The sequence below is a fragment of the Erinaceus europaeus genome, chromosome 16, assembly GCF_950295315.1.
Source record: "Erinaceus europaeus chromosome 16, mEriEur2.1, whole genome shotgun sequence".
Classification (NCBI taxonomy): domain Eukaryota; kingdom Metazoa; phylum Chordata; class Mammalia; order Eulipotyphla; family Erinaceidae; genus Erinaceus; species Erinaceus europaeus.
Genome location: NC_080177.1, coordinates 61348467 through 61370450, shown reverse-complemented (window position 1 = coordinate 61370450; position 21984 = coordinate 61348467). Strand labels below are relative to the sequence as shown.

Genomic DNA, 21984 nt, shown 5'->3' with positions numbered 1-21984 from the left:
GGGAGCTACCTAAACACCACCTCACTATCCATGGAGTTCCATTTGTTGTTGTTTATGGTGCTTTGAAGTGCTGCTGGAGATTAAACCCTGGTCTTCATGCACATAAGGCGTGCACTGAACTCTCTCCTGGCCCCCTAATATTCACTTTTGTATTCACTGCTTGGAGAGAAGACGGTAGACTAGAACTGTACAATATGATACTCAGCAGTGATAGAAATGTTCCTACCCTGTGCCTAGCCACATGTGACTCTTGAATACTTTAAAGGTAATTAGTGTAACTTAGCAATTTTAATTTTACTTCATTTAAATTTAAATTACTACAGAAGATTGTTGGTTACCATATTGGACAACATAGCTCTAGCTCCTGTTCATCCTGTGACCACTACTTTCTTAAAACAGACTGGTGACAAGGCATGCTCCATGAATCAGAGATGGCTGTGATTAGCTACTTTAAGGCAACATCTACAAGAATATAATTACCCAAAATACTAATGGTTTAAATCTGGGAGCGTTAAAAACACTGGCATTGCTAAGGTTTGATTTTAATCATTATTCTACTTGGTAACAGATTAAATAGCAAGTTGTTGCACTTGAGTTGTAGTTCTAGGGAGAGAATCAGTGAGCACATAAACCACAGAAGTAAAGATTAGAATTTAATTTAAGTCAGGTGATTGTACAGGATGAAGCTTGGATGACCAAGCTTAGGGTGACAGTAGGAAAGAAGAAGGAGAAGAAAAAGAAGAGTGGAAAATAAAATAGTCCCATTCATGGGGGATGCTTGCCATCTAGGATTTATTTTATTTTATTTTTCAAGTCACATTTTCTAAAATATTTTTTTGTTTATTATTGGATACAGAGAGAAATTGCGAGGGATGGGGAAAATATAGAGGGACTAGCTCTAGATAGATGATGAGAGAAATAGATAGGCAGACAGGTAAAGAGAGACACCTGAAGCATTGTTCCACCAATTGTGAAGTTTCCTCTCGGCAGGTGGGGACCTGGAACTTGAACCTGGAAATTCAAGCATGGTAACATATAAACTCTACTGGGTACACCACCACCTGGCTCTTCAAATATGAATTTTAACTTAGTTTGCTGTTTTCTATTCTGACTTTTTCATCATACATAATCCCATTATTTATTGATGAACACATCTCCTTTTAGGCTTTATAAATCCGTCTGTATCCAACTATATTTGTCTCGTCATCTTGCTGTGTATTATACTCCCAGGACTTATTCTAAGTTCTCAAGATTAACTGTTGAAGCCCAGGAGGTGGCACAGTAGATACAGCATAAGACCCTCAAGTGTGAATTTCAGAGTTTGATCCCCAGCAAAAGCATGTGCCAGAGTGGTGCACTGGCTCTTCCCTCTCTCTCTCTCTCTCTCTCTCTCTCTCTTCCATTAATCAACCAATAAATCTTTAAAATAAAAAAAAAAAAAAGAGGAACTGAACTGTTCTGGCCTGTAAATTCCACCAAACAACAGTTTATTTAATTTTTTACATCACAATCCCAAATTCATAACTGTTCTGCTCTCGGCCTTCTTTGTACAAAGTAGTCTTTTCCACATTATTCCAAGCTTGCAGCCAGAGTAACTAGTAACTCTGCGATGTGTATTGTGTCCCAGTGTTCCCTTCTCAACCTTGTACTTCTTTTTTCTCTTTTCCAGAGTGAATTAGATGTATCCTTTTTCAACACTGTGAGCCAAGTTTCCCAGAGTACTTGGTAAAACATAGACTAGTCTTCGTCAGGTAAGTGCCATGGGGCAGGACAGTGATTCAGCAAATCAAGAATGCTATTTATTAACAACTATGACAAGATAGCCAGAGTTGTGCAGAGCCTCTCTCCCTACCTCCCCTTTCTCTCTTTCTCCATATATCTAATATATAAACCAGTCCTACTGGGATTCTTTTATTTCTAGACAAATCAATACAAGTGAAGTACTTAATAATAACTATTATATATTAATTTAATTTTTAAAGCATATCAAATAGACCTTTTCTGTATTTAAATAACATAGCTCCAAAGAGCTTGTCTCTCTTCAAGGGACTTATTTTCATTGCTTTAGGTACAAATTTCCAGAAATTCCTCACATGATCAGCATAAGACATTAAGGGATGGTATATAGGCACAGAGCCCCAGCAATAACCCTGGAGGCAAAAAAAAAAAAAAAAAAGAGGAACATTGCAGTCCCTACAGTTAAGAAATTGACTTCAGGACCAAGAAGACAGTTTAGCCTTGTCAGATTTGCATGCCTAGGTCCTGGAGGATGATGCTCTGGTCCTCTGTCTCTCTCTCTCTCCCACCTCTCTCATAGTAAATATGCAAATCTTTTCTTAAAAGTCAACTTCAGGGGGCTGGGTGGTAGTGCAGTGGGTTAAGCGCACATAAGTGCAAAGGACTGATGTAAGGATCCCGATTCCAGCTACAGGCTCCCCACCTGAAGGGTAAAGCAGGTCTGCAAGTGTCTATCTGTCTCTCCCTCTCTGTGTTCCCCTCCTCTCGATTTCTTTCTGTCCTATCCAGCAGCAACAATGACCATACCAAACACAATAAGGGCAACAACAAAAAAGTCAACTTCAGCCCAGGAGGTGGCACAGTGGATAAGGTGTTGGACTTTCAAGTTTGAGGTCCAACTTCAGTCCCTAGTGCTGCATATATACCAGAGTGGTCCTCTGATTTCCTCTTTTATTTTATTTTTTTCCCTCCAGAGTTATTGTTGGGGCTCAGTGCCTGCACTACAAATCCACTGCTCCTGGTGGCCATTTCTACCATTTTATTGGATAGGACAGAGAGAAATTGAGAGAGGAGGAGGATATATGAGACAGAGTGGGGGAGAGAAAGATAGACACCTGCAGACCTGCTTCACTGCTTGTGAAATGACCCCTTGCAGGTGGGGAGCCAGGGCCTCCTTGCGCTTCATGTGTGTTTTACCCGATATGCCACCGCCTGGCCCCTTAATTTTTTTCTTGTCTTTACATTTAGTGGATAGAGACAGCCAGAAATTGAGAGGGGAGGAAGAGAGACAGACAGACACCTGCAACCCTGTTCACCACTCTTGAAGCTTTCCCCTTGCAGATAGGGATAGGAGCTTGAACTGAGGCCCTTGCACATTTTAACATGTGCACACAACCAGGTGCCTCCCCACCAGGCTCCACTCTTTCCTCCCATTGATTAATAAGTAGAAAAAAAAAAAAATAAAAGCAACTTCAAGTATCACTAGTGTTACCGAGGCCCCACGATGTTCTGGAGCCCCACTACACAGAATTTTAGAACGGCTCTTGGCATCATGTGGGAGAAAGTGGGGATTTAGCACATCTGTTCTTTGAGAGGACCGATTCTGTTTCTATATATTAACTCCGACATCAAGGTGCCTATGATGGGACACAAGTTGTCTTAAACATCTGTAAATATCAGTCAAGTATAGCCTGAGGGTAGAGCCCTCTAGAAACAGTCAGACTGTTTATAGTAATTTTACTGTACTATTAGAGCCACTTAGCTTAGGCTTTTCTTCCTTCCTCATTAGGACTTGGTGTGTAGGGTGTTTTTTGGTCCCTGCTCACTTGGCAAGTAACCCAAATGCCATCACTACTGACTTCGCTACCATGCACAAGTTACTCATAAACCAAATTAAGATGTGAACTGGGGATACTTCTTTTAAAGGAGTCACATGATTCCAGAGGGAAATCAGCTTTTAGGTATTTGCCTCACATTGAATTTAGCTTGTTGTTTCACTGTATGCCAGAAAGCTGCATGATTAGGGGTTTGTCAGATAGCCAGATGGACAGGCAGTCACATGCCCACAGAACAGAATGAGCTCATAGAGCAATTCGTGTTTCCTGGATGTTGGGAAATTCACAGTTGCTGAAGGGATTGTTCCTGCAATGTGAAGATATCAGTGGCCAATATGATTCAGCAATACATTCTAATCTGAATTCAAAACAATTGGCCATTTGCTCAAGGGGACATCTGAATTGCTGATAATCTGCTTGACAAAAGCTGGAAGCTTTCAGAGCAGCTAGATCCCTGAATCAATTAAAATGGAACAGATTAAATTCTATTCTATCTCCAAGTAAAGGATGTTGGAAGAGTTGACATTTTCAGAGGCACTAAGTCATTACTGCCCTTACTAGTGATTTTTGATTACTCTTTTTTTTTTTTAGTCAGAGCTCAACTTCGGTTTATGGTGGTGCCAGGGATTGAACCTGGGGAGTTTTTATTGTTTCTGCTTTGTTTTTACTACTTGTTTTTGTTGTTGCTTTCTGTAGCTTTGTCCCTGCATGATTCCACTGCCCTCAGCAGACTCTTATTTTTCTTTTAGAGTGGGTGAGAGTCAGGGAGAGAGGAGACACTCCAGCACCACTCAACAACTTGTGGAGCTTGCCTTGGTGCTGTGCATGGTGCTCCCACAAGGTGGCCAGGGTCTAGAATAGAGATCCTTGTGCATGGCAAGGGTGTGTGTTCCACCAAGTAAGCTATCTTCTTGCCCCTGATGGCTGTTTTTCATACAGCACCTGTGTGATGTATTCTGCCTTTCTTTATTCCTTTTTGTCTTGGCTTCTAAGTTTTTGCTTCTGGATCCTGTAAACAGGATTCAGTCAAGGGCCTACTATTCTAGTCCCATTTTGGCTATGGACAGAGCAATCATTTATATAATTGGAAAACATTAATAAGAATATCAGAGGAGAGCTTTTCTTTTCTGGGTCACTTAAGGACAGTTCCCACAGGCTCTAGAAAAAGTTTATTCTGCTGAAGCACTATTCATAGACAACTTAATGAGATATTAACACAGCTTACTGGAAACTTAAGTCATGCACAAGACTGTCTTAGTTCTATTGGTGTACTTCACCAAACAAATATGGTATAGCCTTGAACATCTGGAATTATTGCAAAAAAAAAGGTGATAGAGAGATCACTTTAGAAATATCTGCTGCTTAATTATGAGCTCCACTAATACATTGAAATCACTCAACTTTCTATTTGAAATATCCTGCCTATTAGTTTTATTTATTTATTTCCTTTTTGTTGCCCTTGTTTTTTTTAATTTTCTTTATTGGGGAATTAATCTTTTACATTCAATGGTAAGTACAGTAGTTTGTACATGCCTAACATATCTCTGTTTTCCATATAACAATACAACCCCCACTACATCCTCTGCCTTTTTTATTGTTGTTGTAGTTATTATTGTTGATGTCGTTGTTGGATAGGACAGAGAGAAATGGAGAGAGGAGGGGAAGACAGAGAAGGGGAGAGAAAGATAGACACCTGCAGACCTGCTTCACCGCCTGTGAATCGACTCCCCTGCAGGTGGGGATCGGGGGCTTGAATTGGGATCCTTATGCTAGTCCTTGTGCTTTGCGCCACATACGCTTAACCCACTGCGCTACTGCCCGACTCCCTAGTTGTTTTTGTTTTACAGAACCAGGATTATGCTTTTAAAATAAAATAGAAACTTACCACTGTCTTTATCTCATTCCAGTTACCCTTTCTCTAGTCACAAAAGTTAGGTACTCAAATTAATGTCCTAGTCCGAGTTCAGTTCCTGGAATCATGCATGCCAAAATGATACCCTGGTTTTCTTTTATACACACACACACACACACACACATATGAATTTTTTTTCAAACTTTAGGTTGTAGTGGAAGATTTTTGGCTCTGATTAACCAGACATTATAGTCTAACATTATTTTCTCCTTCCCGTGTCACATACTAACTTTTCAGTAAGAGCATCAGTTCTTAAGCTAATCTGGCTCTGTAATTCTCAGGACTATTTTAAAATCTATGAAATTAATATTTAAAAAGTTTTTATTTAATTTTTTTGAGACAGATGCAGAGAGAGAGGTAAGAAACACCAGCGCACTGCCCAGCTCTGGTTTATGGTGGTGCGGAGGACTGAACCTGGGATTGAGGAGTCTCAGGCATGAGAGTCTGTTTGCATAACCATTATGCTGTTTCCCCCACCCAAAATTCATAATTTTTATCTACTTACAAACTGAATGAGCATGCCTTGCCTTCTATATTCATTTCTCCTCAGGCTTATTATTTCTTCATCCTGTCTGACAGAGAAGATAGTTTAAGATGCAAAGTATTTCTCTTTTGGGTGGAGATTGGGGGCTCAGAGTAGTTGTAGACTTGGGTACTTCCGGAGAAATCTGGACATATAGCAGTCAAGCCCCAACTTTGGGCTTTATTTCTCCACTGGTACAATTATTAGCCATGTGCCCTTGGTCAATGAAATTGAGCTTGTTTGTTCCTGTGTAAAATAAGGGTAATACACAACATGTATATTATAAGGTTGTAGAGAAATAATTTAACTTAAGCACTTAAAACAATGCCTAGAAATAGTGAACAGTCAATAAATCACTGTCATTACAGCTGAGAAAATGACATTGTTCCTGAGGTTAGGTCATGTGTTATTTTCTTTGTTCTTTCCTCAGCTCTTAGTAAATTCCCTATCCCTCCAGCTAAAAAGAAAACTGTTCCATTTCTATATTTACTGCCCAGTTAGCTTACTTAGCCTGAGTGAAACTAGGTGAGTACATGAAAGAAATAACTTTTTTTTCTTTTTAATTTAAGAAAGGAGACATTAACAAAACCATAGAATAAGAGGGGTACAATTCAGCACAATTCCCATAATGCAATTTCCATATCCCACCCCCTCCCCTGATAGCCTTCCCATTCTCTATCTCTCTGGGAGTATGGATCCAGGGTCGTTGTGGGTTGAGAAATAACTTTTAATATGGACATCAACTTGAAGGAATTCTACATAGACAAAAGAGAGAAAGAGAGAGAGAAAGGAAGAAAGGGAGAAAACCTTATGTTTAGACTAGCTGAGGAAATAAATGCAGGCTTTGGAAAGATTCCAGGTTAGATTATAAACTTAGCTAATCAAATGTGAATTTATTTAATTACTCAAATTAATTTCCTTAATATTGGCCCTAGATAATGTTTAATTTAGATAAAGTACACATTATTTTGGATGAGATGGTGTTAAATGGCAGCATTGTGGAAACAAACCGGGCAAGAATTCTTGCCCCTCTACTGATTCTTGATAAGATGTCAGAAAGCTGAATAATGGAAGACTGACTACCAGACTTCAACTTGTAGAAAACGTGAACACTACAGAATACTTATCAGCATCTGTAGCCCAAAAGAATCTGGAAGACTACAAATTGCAAACTAGGTTGCCCATCTAGACATTTTAATTATTTTCCAGTTTTTAGATTAAATATATATTTAAATAAGATCTGCAAAGAAAAATTTTCTCTCCATTGAAAGACGTTTCAAATTATAACCAAGTATTTTTTCCTTGTTTAACCTTTGTTGAATTTTGAGGTAAACTTGTGATTTCTGTTTTCCTTTGCCAAATACATGGGGTGTGATACTTGTTACTCAATAAAAAAAAAAAAATCTAAATTGACTTAAATACAGACAATACTTTGAATAATATTTTTTTTTTTGCAGCCCAGGAGGTGATACAATGGTTAGAGCACTGAACTTTTATAAAAAATGAGATATTCTGTGGTCTGGGAGGTGGTGCAATAGATAAAACAAAGGACTTGCTGGCAGGAGGTCGAGTTCAGTCTTTTGCATTATATGTGCCACAAAGATGTCCTGCTTCTCTCACTCTCAGTAAAAAAAACCTTAAAGTAAATATAAAAAAATTTTCCTGGGAGTTGGGCGGTAGTGCAGCAGGTTAAGCGCATGTGGCGTGAAGCGCAATGACTGGTACAAGGATCCCAGTTTGAGTCCCTGGCTCCCCACCTGCAGGGGAGTAGCTTCATAAGTGGTGAAGCATCTTTCCCCTTCTGTCTTCCCCTCCTCTCCATTTCTCTCTTTCCTATCCAACAGCAATAAAACAAGGGCAACGAAAGGGAATAAATAAATACATATAAGAAAAATCTTTAGGGGGTGGGGGAGACAGCCTAATGCTTATGCAAATAGACTCTCATGCCTGAGACTCCTAAGTCCCAGGTTCAATCCCCTGCACCACCATAAGCCAGAGCAGAGCAGTGCTTTGGTGTTTCTCTGTATCTCTCTTAAAAATAAAATTAATAGTAAATAAATAAATAAAATCTTTAGGGAGTTGGCTGGTAGCGCAGTGAGTTAAGTGCATTTATTGATTATAAATGAAATTTACTTTAGTTCAAAGTTTAGAAAGCAGAATGCAGGTGTGGTGTGTGAGGGGGCAGACAGGGTGCACACAGTTGAGTGAACACATTACCCTGCACAAGGACTGGGGTTTAAGCCCCTGCTCCCCACCCACAAGGGTGGGGGAGCTCCAGGAGTAGTGAAGTAGGTCTGCAGGTATCTCTTTCTCTCCCTCTTTATCTCCCTCCCCTCAATTTCTATCTGTCCTATCTATAAAAATTGAAGAAACAAAAAGAAAGGGAAAAATGGCCTCTAGGAGCAGTGGATTTGTAGTGCCAGCATCAAGCTCCAGCAATAATCCTGGTGGCAATAAAAACAAACTTTTTAAATATGAAAGTTGTTCCTGAGTAGTGTTGAAGAGTTTGAACCCAGAGCTTCACACATGAAAAGGTACACACCCTAACTCATATGTTATCTTTCAGCCCCCTGAGATTTTTAAAAAAATATTTATTCCCTTTTGTTGTTCTTGTTGTTTTATTGTTGTAGTAATTATTGTTATTGATGTTGTTGTTGGATAGGATAGAGAGAAATGGAGAGAGGAGGGGAAGACAGAGAGGGGGAGAGAAAGAGACACCTACAGACCTGCTTCACCACCCGTGAAGTGACTCCCCTGCAGGTAGGGAGCCGGGGGCTTGAACAGGGATCCTTATGCCAGTCCTTGTGCTTAACTCGCTGCGCGACCGCCCGACTCCCAAGCCCCTTGACATTTTAAGAGTTAAATATAGTAATGCTACATAGATAATCTAGACTTTAACAATGGTATAAAGTTTTAGTCATTGTATTCATGACACTGAAACAAATATTTAGGCTACTATGAAATGAGTCTTCTCTCCCCACACTCCACTAGAAATTCCTTCACCTTGAGTGCCTTGAATCACAGAACACTAAGTCATTGTAGAAGGGTAATCCCTGATTCCCCAAACCCATCCATATATTTCTCCTACTTTGTCAATAGTACAGCATATAGAATTGTCCTAGGAAGTGGAGGAAATAGAAAACAGTAATGAAGAGAGAGACTGGATTTGGAATATTACAACATTGTGCTATCATACAGAAACACAAGAGCTCATTCATAGTACTCTAAATGGACATCTAAGTGGGCATCTGACATTGACAATTCTTTTAATACTGTGTGCCCTTACATGTACTTTACATTCTTCACCATTTTTCTAAAAATCTACTTCCACATTTCACATCTATAAAGAGCCATGCAACCAGTCAATAATGGACTCCAAACCAGAACTGTTTCGAACTCATTCAAGAAGGCAAAGGAAAAGCTTTATGAGAAGTATGCATACTCAATATTTAAGTAGCCAGGTCCTGGGAAAGCCCAGTCTAGATGAAAGCACGCTGGAGGTCTCAGAAAGCTGAGACATATTTAGTTGGGAAACACTGCCCTAGTTGGTAGGTACTTAAGCAGTAATACATTCAGGTAGCTGCTGAAACTGGTACACAAGAAGTACCAAGGGAGTGAGCAAAATTAATTTTGGGGTCACACCAAAATAGCAGTAGGATAACATCTTGGCACAGATTTTAGTATCCTGAGAGGAACAACTTAAAAAAAACAACAAAAAACACTAGGTAGATACCACAGAAATACTCATGAACATTGTGGAGAACCTAGTAGATATCATGTAACAATTGACTCAAACAAAGTGAACTCTTTTTTCCACTTTATTGGGGGAATAATAGTTTACAGTATAGTTGTTATATGGGTACAGCTGCTTAGGACAGTAAAGGAAAAAACAAGATGAACAATCTGTTCATATAGATTGCGTCATTTATCTTTGGGTTTAGTGTTGAATAGTGATTTTTTTTTTCACACTTAAGAGATTTGTGTGGCAGACTGGTCATGTTTACCTAACTTAGACCTTTCTCTCTGCATTTCAGTTACTGACTTTGTAAGACTTGTCCATTTTGCCAGTTGTAATGTATGTTATAGGCCAGGTTTCAGCTATTTTTTTTTCTGTAAAAGGCAAGAAAATAAGTATCTTAGGCTTGTAGGACAAATAGATTCTGCTTTAACTAATATGGTTTTGCAAAATGAGCCATGCATAGTACAGAAATGCATGAAATGGCTGTATTCTAATAAAAATATATTTACAGGCTGAAATTTAATGTGATTTTCACTATATAAAATATTCTCTATTTTCTTCAAACACCTAAAAAATTAGGTCGTCATAAAAAAATAAACAATAGGTTATATGCTAATCCTTGTGCCACACAAGTCTTGGTAAAAGCTACCTTTTGACATTTTTACCCGTTTCCATGCCAGGGCCTTAAGCACATGTGATTCCACTGCTCCCTATTGTTTTTTTTTTTTCACTCTCTTTTAATTTTTTAAAATTATTTTTATTTATACATTAGATAGAGACAGCCTGAAATCAAGAGTAATGGGGAGATAGAGAGACAGAGAAATACCTGCAGCCCTGCTTCACCACTTGCAAAGCATTTCCCTGAAGGTGGGGACCAGAGGCTTGAACACAGGTCCTTGTGCATTGTAACATATGTGCTCAACCAGGTGTGTCACCATGAGGCCCCAGTTTTTTTCATTCTTAATGTCAGGCAGAGATCACAGTACTGCAATACTATCAAAAGATTCCCCCAGTATTATGAAATTCCCATATTGTGCCAGGGTTTGAACCCAGGGCTTCACACATGGTAAGGTCCACCCTTTACCTGGTGAACTACCTTCAAAACACTTTAAAGATTTTAAATATGGTGATATTCTGAATTTTAGTTTTAGCACGAGCATGAAATCCTAGTTGTTGCATTCATGACTACTGAAATAATCACCAACACTATTTTTTCAAGTACAGGTTATACATTTAAGTAGTGGTACTATGTTTAACTTTCATTTTCACAGGGAATTGTGTAGCTAAATTATTTAGATGCCAGATCATTTTCATGTGGAAAAAAAGATAGTACTTAGGGCCTGAGCGATGTTGTGTTGGTCACCACATGCAAGGACCAGAGTTCAAGCTTCCAGTCTCCACCTGCAGGGAGAAAGCTTCACAAGCGGAGAAGCAGTGCTGCAATTGTGTCAGTTTCCTTCACATCTCTTCCCTCAATATATACAGTTGGAAAAAACTTTAAAAAAAAAAAAAAGATAGTACTTGAATGGCTGACATATAGCAGGCGATTATGTCTTCTAATACAGAAAGGTAACATACCTTTCATTTACTTTGGGGGGGGGGGTCACTGCTGGGGCTTCACCATTCTGGGCCAACTTTTTCAGATAGAAAGACTGAGACACACACAGAGGGAAAAAGAATGGCACCACAACTCTGAAGTTTCTTTCAGTGTAGTGGGAACTGGGTTAGAAAGTGGGTCATGCACATAGAAAAGCAGGCACCCTCCCAACTATCTGGCCACATAAGGTGTAGTGACGTTTCTTCACTTGTAATGGACAATAGATGTGCTTAAAAAAACAAACAAACCAGGAATTTAGAAAATGGAAGTAGTGCCTCTTCATGAAAATGAGAAAACATCAGTATGAGGCAGTTTTTTTCTGTTTTTTTTGTGTTCATACTAACACAACATTTCAGAAATAAACTCTTGACCTTTGTTATACATCCCTGAAGACAGAATGGTAAGTAGCAAACCTGATGTTTGAAAAAGTTAATACAAATATTTTTGCCTTAATGACTGGATCATAATTAAGCATGTGAAAATATATTTCTTCATGTAGTAATTAGAAAACTAAATGGCTCAAAATGTGAGGTATCTGGTTTAACAATCAGATATGATGGTTGCAGTCAAACAGTCACATGACACAGTTTTGTACGCTGCAAACATTTTAATGATTACTGTTGAGCATACATTTTAGAAATTTTTTCCCTCAAACTGCAACAAGTTAAATAAATGTTTATAATATACAAAGAAAATACAACCAAAAGTAAAACTTGCTTTAAGTGTGCCTTGCACCTAGACCAGTGTCCCACCCACCCCTTAATATATATATATTTTGAGCTGCACAAACACACTTAAGAATTTGATATTTATAGTATGGCATTTAGGAAATAAAAATATACTCCCACCTCAAAGAAAAAGAAGGTTGTGCATGATTATATGCCAAACAAAAGAGAACACTAGAATACTCTGATAGTGCAGGCATCAATAAAAATGAAAAGGAAAAGCTTGAGACGCTCATTAACTATGTTTTAGGAAACAGGACTTCTGACCAAGTAGCTTACAAGCCAACAACAAAAAAGGGATCAGTGATGGCAACTGTAGTGTATGAAGTATGAAATGACAAACTTTACACAAACACACTGTTAGAAATTTACCAGTGAACACTGAAGATCTGAGAAGCTGCTCTTTGGAACAGTTAAGTAGGACCAACCACCTTATTTCAGTCACATAAGCCCTTATAGCAACACAGTGTTCTGTGCTATAATCTTGCTGGCTGGGTAGCTAAAGGATTTGTTTTGTCGTTAGCAGCTAACAAACTTATTCCACATGTCTTTAAAGCCTTAATGGTAGAAAAAAAGGCAAGTGTCATTAGCGTGGAGGATCATAGTACTTCTCTGCAGACAATTACAAGAGGCTTCACTAGTACTTTTTGAGTCTCTGACATTTCCCACTGTACTTCAAGAGTCAGTTGAGATGAAACCCTTTCTCCATTGTAGCAGCTAGAAGGCGCTCTCTCATGATCTCCTCTGAAGAATATTCAGGCAACTTAAGATAGTGCACACACGTATTCACTGACGGGTAGCTTGCGTCAGTAGCATCAACCTGCAGAAAGAATAGTGAAAATAACTATTCAATTTCTTCTCAATGAATTACTATATTTGGAATTCCGTTAACTAGAGTCTGTACCTTGCGTACGACTGTGAGCCTGGGATGCAGGTTAGCCAATCCACCTGGGGGCAGAGTTGAGCAACCAGTGGTAAACTGCAGGAATGCTTTTCTTTCATCTGAAGACATGCCACATAAAACCCTCACAAACCTCAGGAAACCAGGACTAAAAGAAGAAGACAGGTATACTGATTTGTCTGAAATAATCTGATTTAAATTAAAAAAAAAAACTTAAAGTAAGCAATAACCAAAGAAAGCACACATATACAAAACCAATATTCATGTCAGAATAATAGAAATGTCTTAAGAAAGGAAAAGAATAAGATTTATTTATTAATGAGAAAGATGGAAGAAAATCAGAGTATCACTTTGGCTTATAAGACCATCAAGCTAAAGACCATATGCTTTTGAGTCCAGTGTTTCATCCACTGTATACCTTCCATTTTGCATACTACTATTTATATTTCAAACATGTATTAATTTTTTGTATGTTAATGAAAGGGAATCCAGAATACTGATCAGCTTTGGGTTATAATGGTGGTAGGGACTGAACCTGGGACTTCTGGACACTAGGCATGAAAACCTAGTGCACACTCAGTGTGCTATCTCCTCAGCCCTTATGAAATACAGTCTCAAGAAATATTAGTGGTATGAAGGAAAAAATCTATCGAAGGACATATCTCAACTGTTAGAACACAGGATTTGTGTGCCTGAGATTCCTCTTTCAATCTCAGGCACTTCTTGCTGCACAGTTGTGGAACTGGCTTCTCTTTCCCATGTGAAACTATCTCATATAAAATAAACAAATCTTTAACTTGAAAGAGGAGGAGGAAGAGAAGGAGGAGCAGCAGCAGCAGCAAAGAAACTTTCAAATTAAAGATAATTTGGGGCCAGAGAAAAAGCTCAACAAGTAGGCTATGTATGTGGCCATATGTGGAGATCAGTTTGACCACTGACATGATATAGGAGAGAGACAGCACTGGGGGACGCTCTCTAGTGCTGTGGTATCTCACCCTCTTTATCTGGATGGAAACAAAGTTTGGTCCAGGGACAGTGAAACTGTGTACCTGCCAGGCCTTGGCTCCAAAAATAGTTTTTAAAAAAAGGGTGTACTGGGGAGTCGGGCGGTAGCGCCTCGGGTTAAGCACATGTGGCGCAAAGCACAAGGACCGGTGTAAGGATACCGGTTTGAGTCCCCAGATCCCCACCTGCAGGGGAGTCACTTCATAGGTGGTGAAGCAGGTCTGCAGGTGTCTATCTTTCTCTCCCCCTCTCTGTCTTCCCCTCCTCTCTCCATTTCTCTCTGTCCTAACAGCAATGACATCAATAATAGTAATAACTACAACAATAAAAAAGGGCAACAAAAGGGAATAAATACTTATAATATAAAAAAAGGTTTACTGGTGTACTGGTACATGGTGGAAAGGACCCAAGTTGGGGGTGAGAGTGTTTTGCAGTGGTCTGGGAGGTGGCCCTGTGGATAAAGCACAGGACTCTCAAGCTGAGTTCAATCCCCAGAAGCACTTATACCAGAGTGATGTCTGGTTCTTTCTCTATCTCCTCCTATCTTTCTCATTAAGGGGGGTAGGGGTTGCACACGGAGTACATATTTAAGGTGTATCAAAATCAAAATTAAATGCAATTTCCTGATACAGGAGTGTGTGGGTGAAAGTAGTATTCTTAAGGACATTACTGGAATAATAAAACTATAATAGGGACTACAAATTAGCTAGTAGTATGACATGGTGAACCTTCTAGATAATACATATACATTAGAAAATATCCATAGTCTATAGAAATGTAAACAGAGCATCATGGAGTTAATGGTTCTAAATGGTTTAAAAACAAGATAGTACTCGTGTGTGTGTGTGTGTGTGTGTGTATGTATGTACTTGTAACACGTACATCTTTATTTATTGGACAGAGATAGCCAGAAATTAGGGGGAGGGTACAGTGAGAGAAAGACACCTGCAGTCCTACTTCACCACTCGCAAAGCTTTCCCCCTGCAGCTGGGGACCAGAGGCTCAAACCTGGGTTCTTGTGCATTGTAACACATGCACTCAACCAGGTGTGCCACCACCTGGCTCATATATATGTATTTGTTAAACTGTGTACATCGAAATTCAACTATTCTGTAACTATGAAAATATTTGAAAATAAGTTAATGTAAAATCAATAAATCTCAAGGGCATACAATTTTATCTTTTATTAGAATAAATAAATACAGTGAGGAAGGGAATTAAACAGCAGCCAAGACTCACTGTGCATATGTGTGAACTCAGTATTATCAATGGATATGTATCTTGGCTCTTGTGAGATTTAACAGCTTCTTAATGTGTTATCTGGAATCAGAATTTTTCACAGAACCTGCTATTGGACTTGGAGACAAAAACCATTAAAAAATATATATTCATAGTTACCTGTCACGTGTATAACCCAGCTTAGGCTCAGTGTAATTGATGATATCCTCTGCTGCCCAGGATGGTGACTGGTTTCCACAAAGAATCATTTGGACTTCTTCATGACTGAAAGAACTCAATTTCTCCATTGGAAAAACCTTATTAAACCCATCTATAGAGAAAAACAAACAAATAAAAAACAAAACTCAGTTTCTAAAGCAGCAATTTCAAATACAAATACCCAAGTGTTAACTAGATGGTCAGGGATGAATAAAATACTAAGTGTTTTAAATGCACTATACCCTCAGCCCACTCCTGCAGGAGGGAGGCTTCATGAATGATGAAGCAGTGCTGCAGGTGCCTCTCTTTTCTCCCTATCTCTCCCTTCCATCTCACTTTCTCTCAACTTTTTTTTTTTCAATATTTTTTTATTTGCTATTGGATAGAAACAGAGAGACACCTGTAGACCTGCTTCACCACCTGTGAAGCATGGGGCTTGAACCGGGATCCTAACTGGTCCTTGTGCTTTGTGCCACCTGCGCTTAACCCACTGCGCTACCGCCCGTTCTCTCAACTCTATACAATTAAAAATAAATAAATACCATGAAGTTAAACCTCTGCTAGGGTTTTAAATATAGAAATTAGTTTAGTATCTCAAGTGTGAAGAGACTATTCAGTCACTATAATCGGTAGCCAAATCCCAATAATTACCCAACCAGCTTTTTGTACCACTTATAATACAAGTCAGCCAATGCTGCTTTCTCATGCTCAATATATTTCACTTCCCTTTTCACCTATAGAACTGGAGTTCTGACATAGCTAATTAATTCTGATTATGTTATGTGGAAAATATGCAATCTTATTTGCATGTACAAAACAGATGCCAAATGTAAGATTCAGGATGAACACACTGAAGGTATGATATAGACTGACACTGTTTCAACCTCTGACAGTTACTCTGCTGTAGCTAAACTATATGGGAAACAAAAAAACTAGAGGTCAAGTCTAAAGATCTTCAGCAATGGGGCCAGGCAGTGGTGCACCTGGTTAGGAGCATATAGCACCATGTGCAAGGACCCTAATTCAAGCCCCTTCTCCGCAGCTGCAGGGGGGATGCTTCACAAGCAGTGAAGCAGGCTTGCAGATGTCTCTCTCCCTCTCTCCCTTCCCTTCTTAATTTCTTTGTCTTATCAAGTATAATAGAAAGAAAAACTAGTGGCCATCAGGAGGATTTGTAGTGCCAGCACAAAACCCCAGTGATAACCATGTTGGTAATTAAAAAAAAAAAAAAGATTTGCAGCTATCTTGGGAAATAGTTCACCCAGTAGAGCTCATACCTTACTACACACAAGGACATCGGTTTGAGCCCAGTCCCCACATAGAAATACCATGCAAAGGGGAAGTTTCACGAGTGGTGGAACAATCCTGTGATCTCTCTGTTTCTTTTTCTCTTTTTATAATTTTTTTATTATCTTTATTTAATTACTGGATAGAGACAACCAGAAATCGAGAAGGAAGAGGGAGAGAGAGAGGGAAAGAGACAGAAAAACACCTGCAGCTCTGCTTCACCACTCATGAAGCTTTCCCCCTGCAGGTGGGGACCAGGGGCTCAAACCTGAGTCTTTATGCACTGTAATGCGCCACCACCTGGCCCCTTTATGTTTCTTTCTCATCCTGTGTCTCTCACACACTATTTTAATACTAATGAATCCAGTGGAAGTTGTGCAATAGTGCAGGCTATAAAGCCCCAGCAAAAACCCTGCCTAAAAAAAAAAAATAGTTTACAGCAATTTTTGACTATAGCAGTGCTTAAATTTCAACAGTCTCAAAGAGAAAAGGTGAGGTCTTACACAAAAGATCATTAAAAATTACCTCTAGGGAATTGGGCAGTAGTGCAGCAGGTTAAGCGCATATGGCGCAAAGCGCAAGGACCGGCGGAAGGATCCTGGTTTGAGTCCCCGGCTCCCCATCTGCGGGGGGTGGGGGTGGGGTGTCACTTCACAAGCGGTGAAGCAGGTCTGCAGGTGTCTTTCTCTCCCCCTCTCTGTCTTCCCCTCTCTCCATTTCTCTCTGTCCTATCCAACAACGACAACATCATCAACAACAACAATAATAATAATAAAGACAAGGGCAACAAAAGGGAATAAATATTTTTTAAAAATTACCTCTAAAGGCTTCCATTTGTTTCTGAATACCCGTATGCATACAGAAGTCAAACATCAAATCCACATATTCTTCTGCATTATCCATTGTTATCATCTATAAAGAAAATTTTACCAGCATTATTGCTACTATGTAGGAATATTTCAGTAACAGCTTCACAACTTTATTAAAAAGCTAAATTTTTACCTCATCTTCACCACTTGGCTTGAGATCCACAGCTGTAAAACCATATATTCTTGAGGAAGGGCAAAACTGGAAATTTAAACTGAGGACAAATAAAAAGATTTTAGATGAATTAACACTGGTGATGAATTTTTTATAACACTATTACTGAAACATGAAAACCTGTTCCTCCCTCAATAAATCAGGATACCAGTTGGATGTTAGTAAATGCATCTCTGTAAATGTAAATCCTGGGTAAGACATGTGCCTTGGCATGCATGAATCCAAGGCTTGAGGCCCGGCATCATATGAGATGTACTGTTGTCTTTCTCTCTGCTCTGTCTAAATGAAGAAAAAAAAAAAAAAAACAGCCTACTAACAGTGGTTAATCTAGGCCCAGTCCCAGCAAATAAATACATAAATAAAATGAAAAAGCAAAAAAAAAAAAAAATCAATCAAACAAACAAACAAAAAACCTCATGCACAAAAATTAGAGTCAATTATAAATTAAGCCTGACTTTGCAAAGACTGCATGACATCACCACCTTTCTATAGTTCACTTCCCCCTATGGCACACAATGAGCTAAAGATTTTTCCCTCTTTTGTGATTCCTCTGTTACTGGCAGGTGCTCTTTCTCTCTCTGCCCCCCCCCCCATGTTTTATAAAGAGGGTTACAAATGGGGATGGGTGGGGTCAGTGCAGAAAGGAGAAGTAAAAAAATAAATAAATAAATGAGAAGCACCCAGATACTCCACTGCTTGTAAAGCTTCCCCTGTGCAGGTGAATTCCATACAGTGAATTGGTGCTTAAACCTGAGCTCAGGCATGGCAAAATGGACACTCTACTGGGTGAGCTCTCTCCACACTCATCCCTGCCTAGATTTTTACAATGAATTATGGCAAAAACAAGTTTGTAAGAAGAAACTATTGTTTTCCTTGTTATTCAAGTTGTATCTCCACTATCAAACCTTGATTAGGGTCAAATGGAAGGGGGAGGAAAGGTAGAGAAAAAAAATGCAAGTCTTATAATCAGTCCTGAATTATAGAAAAATATACCAGGAGTCTAATAATTGCATATCTTTAGTATTATTATTATTTGTTTTGCTCTTTTGTTCTTAGCAGAGCCCTGGTTCGGTTCTGGCTTATTGTGGTGTGGGAGGTTGAACCTGGGATCTTGGAGGCTCAGGCTTGAGAGTCTATTTTCCCCCTGTAATTGCATATCTATAATATATATATATATATATATATATAAAAAATTTCCCCCTGTAATTGCATATCTATAATATATATATTTTCCCCCGTAATTGCATATCTATAATATATAAATATATATAATTTCCCCCTGTAATTGCATATCTATTATATATATATATATATATATAATTTCTCATCTACTGAGTTAATTACTTGATATAACAAGGGGATTCAGTTTACATGCAAAGCAAACTATTTTGAGCTTTACCAAACAGGACTATATATATTAACCAGTTGATAAATTTGTTGAGTTCTCGCTTCAGCAGCACATACACTAAAATTGGAACGATAAATTTGTTGAAATATTTTTGGCCTTAAACTTTTGTTCATTAGATAGAAACAGAGAAATTGAGAGGGAAGGAGAGATAGAGAAGAAGACAGAGAGACACCTGCAGCACTGCTTCACCACTTGACCGGGAACTCAAACTGGGGTCCTTGTGCACAGTAATGTGTGCACTCAACCAGATGCGCCACCACTGGATCCCTCGCTTTCAACTTTTTAACGTAAGCTATATACATTTATCACATTTAATAATAGTATTTCTTGGGGATCACAAGTGATAAAGGGCACACATAATGGTGCACAGGGATCTGAGTTCATGCCTGATCCCCACTTGCAGGGAGGGAGCTTCACAAGTGGTGAAGTAGGTCTGCAGGTCTCCTTCTCCCCCTTCTCTGATAATTTGTCTACCCAAATTTAAAAAAATAAATATTTCTTATAGTATACAATTGTTAATAGACTATGTTCTCATATATTGCAAGTTAGCGGAAACAAAGGAGCAACAAAACCTTTAGAACATATTCATTCTTTAAGTTAAGAATGTATATATGAAGCTTACCCTAAATCCTCTATGCTAAGTGGAGGCCCAGAGCCTGATGGATTCTTCAACACTAGTTCCTGTAATTTTGTATTCTTCTCATCTTCAGAAAGGCCTTTGTTGCTTAAAATCTGACGTCTCTTGATAGCAAGGTCTTTGATTTCTTTTAAAAATCTGGCTCTGTGTGGGTTTACTAGTTCAAAGTCTTCCCAAGTTAATATTCCATTAAACCAAGCTGGGGGTTTTGGTTTGGGGGGGTCTAGGATAAACTCTGATTTTGAATCTTCTTCAAAGCTTCCAACTGAGAGTGAATCGTGGCCTTCTTCTGTAGAAGCTTCAGACTGACTTTCAGTACAATGTAAGTCTCTATCCCCTCGTGATTCATAAATCAGTTTACTCATATTGCTTTTAATGTCACCCATACACATAAGCTTGAAGAAAGGTTTAGAAATGGGTAGGTCCACAAGTCTATTATCTTGAATGCATTTGGCTAAGAAAATTCCAAGAAAGTGAAAGAGTTTTGTGATTCTTTCAAGCTCATCACTATCCTGTGGGAATGGTGCTGTAAACAGTCCACAAGATCTTTGCACATAGTATCCAGGAGGTTTCAATCCACCACCAAGATCAACCTATTTATTTAGAGAGAGAAAAGGAAAATTAAATAAAACATCCATAATCATGTTTAGCTATCTGGAAATATTTATATATATATAGTTTATTAGTTTTTTGATGAATACATTTTGTCCTTCAAAACATTTTAATAATAGCAATATTATTCAATAAAAGTAGAGTTCAAAACCCCAGCTTAACTTCTGAAAACATAATCAATTTTTAATACTTTCTAAATACACAAAGTGGGAAATAAATCTTACATGGCGAGATTCATCATCTGGGAAGTTATCATCACAAAGCCATGCTCCCAACTCAGTTCTCTGGAATTCTGCTGCCACCAGAGCATAAAACTCTAATGTAGGTCCCAAGCCAGTTCCTTCTTCTCCTAAAAATTCAACCTAAATATGAACAAATATATTACAGGGATTAAAGGACTTTACTTTTTTTTTTTTTAATAGGACCGGGGAGATATACCAGTGTTACAGCATAACACTGTGCCTAAGTGTTTGATCCCTAGCAGTGTTCTAGTCTGTTTTATATCCACAAATAAGTCATAAGAATTTTTTTTCTTGACAGAGGACCTAGTGGGGGGTTGTACTGTTATATGGAATACTAAGAAATATTATGCATGTACAAACTACTGTATTTACTGTCAACTATAAAACATTAATCCCCCAATAAAGGAATTTTTAAAAAATAATTTTTCTTGTCATAGCTTATCCGATATTACACATTTTATGGCAACAGTGTAATAAAAGCAGCATAGACATTTTATTTCAACTTTCATATATATGTATGTATATATATATATTTGTTATACATTGTATATTGAGTTTCTTACTACTATACGCTACATTTCTTGGTGCAGACCAATGATATCAGACCAATGACAACTTATGTGAAACGTTATATAACAGCATGTTCTAAAAATGCAGTTATCTATAAAAGCAAAGAGTGAAATAAAGAATCCATGGTGGGGAGCCGGGTGGTAGCACAGTGGGTTAAGCGCAGGTGGCGCAAAGCACAAGGACTAGCGCAGGTATCCCGGTTCAAGCCCCTGGCTCCCCACCTGCAGGGGAGTAGCTTCACAGGCGGTGAAGCAGGTCTGCAGGTATCTATCTTTCTCTCCCCCTCTCTATCTTCCCCTCCTCTCTCCATTTCTCTCTGTCCTATCCAACAAGGATGACATCAATAACTACAACAATAAAACAACAAGGGCAACAAAAGAGAATAAATAAATATTTAAAAAAAAAAAAAAGAATCCATGGTGAATACTATTATTTGGTGCAAGTTTTGTTAAGAGATGGATAGTATTCTTCAAACAGACCAAGTACTTGCTGCCTCAACAGTGCAGATACTCTGATGCTCATTTAGTCATGAGATCCTATCCACTAAGGTGAGCTAATATCTTCTTATGAAAGATGTTTTGCCAGAGAAGATCTTCATTGTAAAAAGGGCAGATAAGTCCCTCTCTGTGTCTGCCTAGCACAGTTTTTATACACTGGAAGATATAGGTGGGCTGGTTCCCTGTCATTCCTACACATGCACTTGCTGGGGCTTATTTTTTCACTCTGGGTTTATTTTTTCAGAGAGACAAAGGCAGGGGAAAGAGACCACAGCACTG

General features: G+C 38.6%; 2 protein-coding genes and 1 long non-coding RNA gene across 17 annotated transcripts in view; 2 read left to right on the top strand and 1 right to left on the bottom strand.

The window, feature by feature from the left end:
- The window catches only part of AP4S1 (adaptor related protein complex 4 subunit sigma 1), a 44982-nt gene extending 37562 nt beyond the window's left edge, over positions 1-7420 (top strand). For 2 of the 4 annotated variants that reach the window (XM_007516832.3, XM_060175249.1), the window contains exons 5-6: positions 1670-1681; positions 6943-7420. In XM_007516832.3, coding sequence (XP_007516894.1) covers positions 1670-1681; positions 6943-7071 — 141 coding nt within the window. In that variant the 3' untranslated portion in view covers positions 7072-7420. Of the gene's footprint in view, positions 1-1669; positions 1752-6942 lie in introns of all 4 variants that reach the window. The other 2 variants (XM_060175252.1, XM_060175251.1) reach the window with 2 other exon arrangements.
- LOC132533467 (uncharacterized) overlaps positions 1-21984 on the top strand; it is a 220658-nt gene that overhangs the window by 120172 nt on the left and 78502 nt on the right. The gene's annotated exons all lie outside the window — the stretch shown is intronic.
- The window catches only part of HECTD1 (HECT domain E3 ubiquitin protein ligase 1), a 100374-nt gene continuing 88886 nt past the window's right edge, over positions 10497-21984 (bottom strand). For all 12 annotated transcript variants that reach the window (XM_060175227.1, XM_060175226.1, XM_060175231.1 and 9 more), the window contains 7 exons: positions 20621-20758; positions 19770-20377; positions 17701-17779; positions 17517-17610; positions 15373-15523; positions 12973-13117; positions 10497-12888 (listed from right to left, as the gene is read on the bottom strand). In XM_060175227.1, the coding sequence (XP_060031210.1) occupies positions 12751-12888; positions 12973-13117; positions 15373-15523; positions 17517-17610; positions 17701-17779; positions 19770-20377; positions 20621-20758 (1353 nt within the window). In that variant the 3' untranslated portion in view covers positions 10497-12750. The remainder of the gene's footprint in view (positions 12889-12972; positions 13118-15372; positions 15524-17516; positions 17611-17700; positions 17780-19769; positions 20378-20620; positions 20759-21984) is intronic.